This window comes from Ptychodera flava, chromosome 9 (assembly GCF_041260155.1).
Source record: "Ptychodera flava strain L36383 chromosome 9, AS_Pfla_20210202, whole genome shotgun sequence".
In the NCBI taxonomy this organism is placed as follows: Eukaryota; Metazoa; Hemichordata; class Enteropneusta; family Ptychoderidae; genus Ptychodera; species Ptychodera flava.
Window position 1 is genome coordinate 39,896,688 of NC_091936.1, and position 6,080 is coordinate 39,902,767.

The 6,080-nt window shown below is 43.3% G+C and overlaps 1 protein-coding gene across 1 annotated transcript; it reads left to right on the forward strand.

Moving 5' to 3' along the window:
• Positions 1-2,297: 2,297 nt before the first annotated feature.
• LOC139140963 (uncharacterized) lies at positions 2,298-4,259 on the forward strand. Its single transcript, XM_070710479.1, has one exon. The coding sequence runs from the start codon at positions 2,613-2,615 to the stop codon at positions 3,381-3,383; it is 771 nt and encodes a 256-aa protein (XP_070566580.1). The 5' UTR covers positions 2,298-2,612; the 3' UTR covers positions 3,384-4,259.
• Positions 4,260-6,080: the final 1,821 nt, after the last annotated feature.

Here is a 6,080-nt window from a genome sequence, read left to right on the forward strand (position 1 = left end):
CCTTGTTTTTGAAACGAAATCTCTTTTATTCGCGAAAACAAAAGAAAGGGCTAGCGGCTACCGGATCATCCATGCTATTTAGCCGACACGACTATACGGCGATGCTGTCGGTCTTGTTATAGCTAAACGAAAAATAATACTTTCTTGCGAGCAAAGATGTTCTGGCTCATTATTTTAAAAAACTCAAAGTTCTTTCACAAGTTGCACTTTCTAAGTAAACGTCTATAACACGGAGCGTGTCTCTGTTGTTAGAGAAAACGTCAGTTTTCCGGCACACGATCATTTGCTTACTGTGTCAATACCAAACGCCAGTCAACATCTTTCACATCAACGATAAACTGAGACGCGTGATTCAGTTTCGTTGTCGGCCAGATATTTACAAAAATAACACGGGGGGGGGGGGGGACTACAGACCATTTCCTAAAAGACTTTCTAAAAAGAGGGTTCAGCGCCCCGTCCCGATTGAAGGTAGTTGCTGAACTAAAACCTTTGGCTATCGAAGAGTCGTGTGAGCAGATTTTAAGCGAAGATTCAAAGTGTGACGATGATGGCTGCGAAACCAACAATGAAAACTGTAAAAAAAAGCTACAATTGACCAGGATCTTTTCACACCTTGGTTGTCCCCGCCCTCTGCAAAAGAAAACAAAAACTGTGCACTGGTGTTTCTAAAGTGAGAATTGTCTGTGGGTGCTATGTTGGCCTCTGTTGCAAAACTCGTTCCCCGTATCAGTCCATTTGTAAAGTTGACTGAGAGTGTAATTGCTGGCGGTATTTCACCCTGGATGAGCATAGTCGACTGGTAGTTGACCGGCAATCACGCACGGTCCTGTGCTCTCACCACGGCAATGTATTACGGCACACTTCACCGACTAGCCTCGCATGATTCTTCCGTCCCGATTAAAAAAGACATGTTTTAAACCAGTTTTCTGCGGAGGAAATACAGCTCAGTGATTACCAAGCGCCGGTACAAAATCGAGTGTGCTGTGTTCAACATCTCACGAAACGACTCTCATAGGTGTCGTAGGATGGCGTTCATGCCGGTGTTATACCCGTATATTCCGACCGAAGCAGAGGCCTTTTGTTTCGCCTTGCCTTTCTTCTATGTCGCCCCACAGTCTGTTTCTTGGTACAGTCTCAACTATCTGTCATTGTCAAACCTTTGTTTTTTGTGTCTCCGCTTATCTTTCTTTTTCTTTTGTTTTTATACAGCTCCGAAATAAATTTTCTTCAAAAAACCCAAAAGTTATACGCAAATGACTGGGACGGACACAGGGTGGGTGCACTGTGAGCGCGCGCGCCATCAATCATGGGCTAGATGACAGTGCCGTAGACAATGGAATGTCATAGGCGATGTCTGCTACTGTGGCTGTCCTAGAGCGATGAATGGACGCCATCGCCAGTGATAGCCCTCGTCACGTCTCCGTGGTAAGACCTTTTTCTAATCGAGAATTATTTTGGACGAATGTCTGTGTGTCCTGCATTTAAATATTGCTAACGACAGGCATGTTGTTTCCCCATTGGTGTCAGACTCAAAGGCGTTTGCATACGCAAGGCGATAGAATACTAATAATGATATAATTCTCACCTTTTATGTCAACGAAGAAGCATGCTAAGGCATGGCTTAAAAATGCATTATTTACCTCAGATAAAGCCTTAATTATGATAAACCACATTGTCGCTTTATGCGATTTCAGTTGCCGTTCATTCAACAAAGTGAAAGAGATTATTAATGAACGCAGTTACTCTGCGGCGGCGCATAAAGGTGTAAGACAAACCCAATACAGATAGATTCTTCGAGTAAAATCCTTCACATTGTATCAAAATCTTTAATATCATTCAACAATTCCAGGCCAAACGACCCTTACCCCCGTTTTAAGTTTTAAAGACGGAGGTAAAAAAAGTTTATCTCAGTGGTTTTAAATGACCGCAGACGATTCGTCATGTCAGGATCAACGCGTACCTTACAACAAGAATTTTAGAAATATGTGCTCATGATTTGACGTTGGCTCGCTTAAACTGACGGCAGCTGAAAGCTTGGTGTGGCAGACAAGGGGCTGTGCCCGCTGACGAGAAATTAAATGCCTTTTGATTAATTGCTTTGGAACGAGGGGGTAAGGATATGTACAAATGCCAAAAGCGGAAGAAGTGTTTGTTATTTAAATTGACCAACTCCTAGATATATGTTAAGTAGGCGATAAGTCGTCAGCCAATAGGAAGTTCTGATGACGTAGTCCACGCCCCTTTTCTTAACGAGTAAGCGTGCCAACATATTAACATCAGCAGGATTGTAGTTCACGGGGTATGTTTAGAAAATAGGCTCCTATTGTATTCTCATTGAAGTGACGTGATGCTCGAATCTATTATACTCTTACTTGTTACCTTGCAAATCACGCTTACAATACGCCGAACTGAGTGAACAAGCGGCAAGCCCGTGCCTAGGAGTGTCTATATAAGGTCGCGTGCCACGGAGTAGGCATTAGAGCGCCCACGAGCCAAGCACTGCCTCGCTCAACCCATATTATTGTGAAGAGCTGGACCATCGATAAAACACTCTGCTACTGCAGTACTAAAAGCAGATCGCTGTCCGTTTTCAAACGTTTGTGAAGCCCAAGATGAAGTTTTCACCGAGAAAAGACACTGGCAATCAGAACAACGAAGCTTACAGCTCCGCCTGTGCGTTCGCCGATGTAACATCTATACTCTCGTCACCAACTACTGCTACCCAGGACTGGTATGACGCCACCACTCTCGACCACTACGCTGGTTGGGATGTCTGTTCCAGTGCGATTGGGGAGAGTCCCGAGACTGGGCCGTATCAGCAGGGAAGCATGATCCCAAGTCCATCACCAGAGTTGCTCTACGACACGACCCCGACGCCAAACACTGCTCCATTCGTCGAATGCTCCGAGAATCAGGTAGTAGATTTCAGCAGTTTACTATTTCCCTACCCTACGACCGTTCTTGACTCCCTCCCCCCGATCCAACTGCCAGTGGAACACGCCACCCTCCAACGACAGTGTACCAAGTCGCAACCGAAGCCAAAGAGGAAGAGGATTATAAACAGCGCCCAGAGAAAGGCTGCAAATATCCGAGAAAGAAGGCGAATGTTCAACATCAACGAGGCCTTTGACGAACTCAGGAAGAAGGTGCCGACATTTGCGTACGAGAAGGGTCTGTCTCGCATCGAGACGTTGAAACTTGCTATCGTTTATATCTCTTTCCTCAAAGAAGTTCTTGAGGGCAAAGATGTTGATGAGGTCAAACTTCGAAATCTGCAAAATTTCAGTCAGCAACTCACTAACTTTTCTTTGAACTCAAAGTCGAACTCCGGCGCCGATTTCGGCGGTCATTCCGAAGACAGTAGTCCAGAGCCCGGCCATTAGTAAAATGGTAGGCATGCAGTTGAACTCTATTTACGTGCAATTCTGTAGTACATTCTGATGTATATATAATGTATACGCTACTCAGGCGAGTACAACACCTACCCAATTACCAATCATTGCTGTTAGGAAGGTCTGCATTGAGTGTCTGTTCGAGTTGTACATATCATACGATGATTGACTCACTGTCCTCTTGAATGAATCACCAATCTGGTTTTTACTTTGGTCTTCCAGCCGAGGAGCTGACTATTCACTATCCTATGCATTCTATCAGACAATGTAATATCTGAACCAAACGGAGTGACACGTCCCTTTTATTTTCTACGCACGGCATTTAGTGGGTTACCGATTTTCAGTTTTTTTCTCCAATTATCTAGTCATAGGGGTTAAGAACAAACGCAAAGCATCCCGTGTGAATTGTATTATTTCCGTGTCTTTTAATCTCTGAATAGCATTCCCGTTTCAAAAAAACAGGGGTAGAAATGGGTTTTTGTGGCATGACCTACCATACCAAGTACGCCAGATTCTTTAGGCACAGCTATGTTATATGTGCACTCATTTGTGAAATACCGTCTCTCTTCCCAGGGAAACGAATACCCCATTATCGATATCAGACAAGCTAGGCACGGGAACTCAAGGGAAAACGACATTTCCTATTCTGTAATAATTTTATATTGTACACGTAAGAACATGTTCACACGCAATTTCAAGAGAATGTTTTAAAGAGTTTTTTTGAGCTACAATTTCGTCTTTGTTTGACTTTTAACTGAGACGTTATATCATGTCATTTATAAAGCGCTTTATAAACAGAAATTTGTGCTGTCATTCTTTTAAATGAATATTTTATTTTGTAAATTATTAAAATCAGATTTAAGAGAATACTTTGTGTGTGAGTCTCAGATAATTATTCTTGAAATATGGTGTGGTTTTAAATTTGACTTTTCACCTTAGGGAGTTCAGGCATCTTAACGACGGTGTGGTGCGTGTCCGAATGTCGAGGAGTGATAAAATTCCCCGGCATTCATTGGCTAGCCTGTGCGTTGATGGTCTCTTGAGATGGTCGTTTAAGTCAGTTCGGGTTGTTCAGTTGTCTTCGAGAGAACCAACTTTTTTGGTAGGACGGAACTGTCAGCATGGTTTCCAGATATTGTGAAGGGTGCACTGACAGGACTTAACTCCATTGGTGCTAAAAAGGAGCGTATTGTGAGCGCACTCAACACGCCCTTCATCGACGGATGCATCCCCTTTGGCGTCGCGCACGTCCCGCTGTTGTATGCGTCACATGTCCTTCAATCCGCGTTGGTTTCCCCAGGTACCCCTCCGATTCTGCTGAGTACGCGGGTGGAGGGGTGCCAGATAGTAACAAAACGACGTTTTAATTCGATTCAGATTACTCGAGACTCCCTATCACCGGCACTTTCATTGTTTGTTTTTGTTGAACTGTTTCAACGTCGGCAGAAGTGAGCGGTACGTGTCCGACGGAGGACCTATGTGTGACAAACTGCTGTTCCACACAATGCGCACATGAGCAATTGTTGTAGAGCGAATGAAAAAAACTGAGATTCTCCGAGTGGTACAGTACTTTACTTGACTGTCGTTGCATTAAACACTGTTTTCCTGCATTTCTCGGCAACGAAGATTTTCCTTTTGCTAAGATCTTCCAGATTAAATCTGTGACATGTGATCTCAGTGTGTGGCCGGAGGCCTGGAAGGTCCAGTCATGTGACACATGGTCCGAGTCTTTTGGAAGTAGTAACGACAATCCTCACAATTCTCATACTCTAAAGCTCTATTCACTGGTGGGTTGAAAGAATTGTCAACCTAGGTGCAAGAATATTATTTTGGCCAGGCTTTCAAACCTTGCAAAGCTTCAAGAAATTATATATTTTGAATTTGAAGCACGCTACTTTGTTTATTCACTTATTGGCAGTTTCAGTGAGACACCGAGTCACTCGGAAGAGTAATTGTCATCGGGGGTGTGTTTCGTATCAGCTCAGTGATTCGAAAATTTTTCACATCGTCTCTGCTTGCGCGGTGACTATTAATGCAGAGCGACGGGGAGATGGAGACGGGGAGAAGGGCGATGTTCATTTATGTGAGGTACGACCTCATAAAAGTGGTATTTTCAATACGAATATATGGGTACCGTTGAGGTAACAAGTGTGCATTTATATGTATGTTTCATCGCGACAATATATCCATAACACTGGCCATACTAGTAGACATTGGGATATTCCGCTCCACTTCTGCGCACTGGTCAATAATTTAAACGTTGAGTGAATCGTCTAGATAAAGAACAGGTTTTGATAGAAATCTGCAGTGTAGTCGCTATATGGCCGATTTAACAGTGTAATCACCAGCGTACAGCCATACCACGGATGTGTCTTGCCGTAAGTATTTCCGGCGCCATTTTCTTCTAAAATTTAGAACAACGAACCGTTGCTTGTTTTGCAATCTGTTCCAAAACAAGTGGCATTAATCGATACACCGTAATTTCCCTGTAAATTTGAAAAACTGCTTTATTTGAAACACAATTTTTACTAATAGGCTGAGTTATTATTGTCATGAGAGCGAGGGATGCGAGCTTTCAACAACGACTTGAATACAAGTCTGAATAAATTCCTCCTGAAATGGAGCAAGAAATCATGGCTATTACTCATAACAGAAAGTGCCACCAATACTATCAAAAGTCTCGCTGCA

Bases quoted from the DNA above. Each gene is read 5' to 3' on its own strand.
- LOC139140963 (XM_070710479.1), top strand. From the start codon at position 2,613: ATGAAGTTTTCACCGAGAAAAGACACTGGCAATCAGAACAACGAAGCT.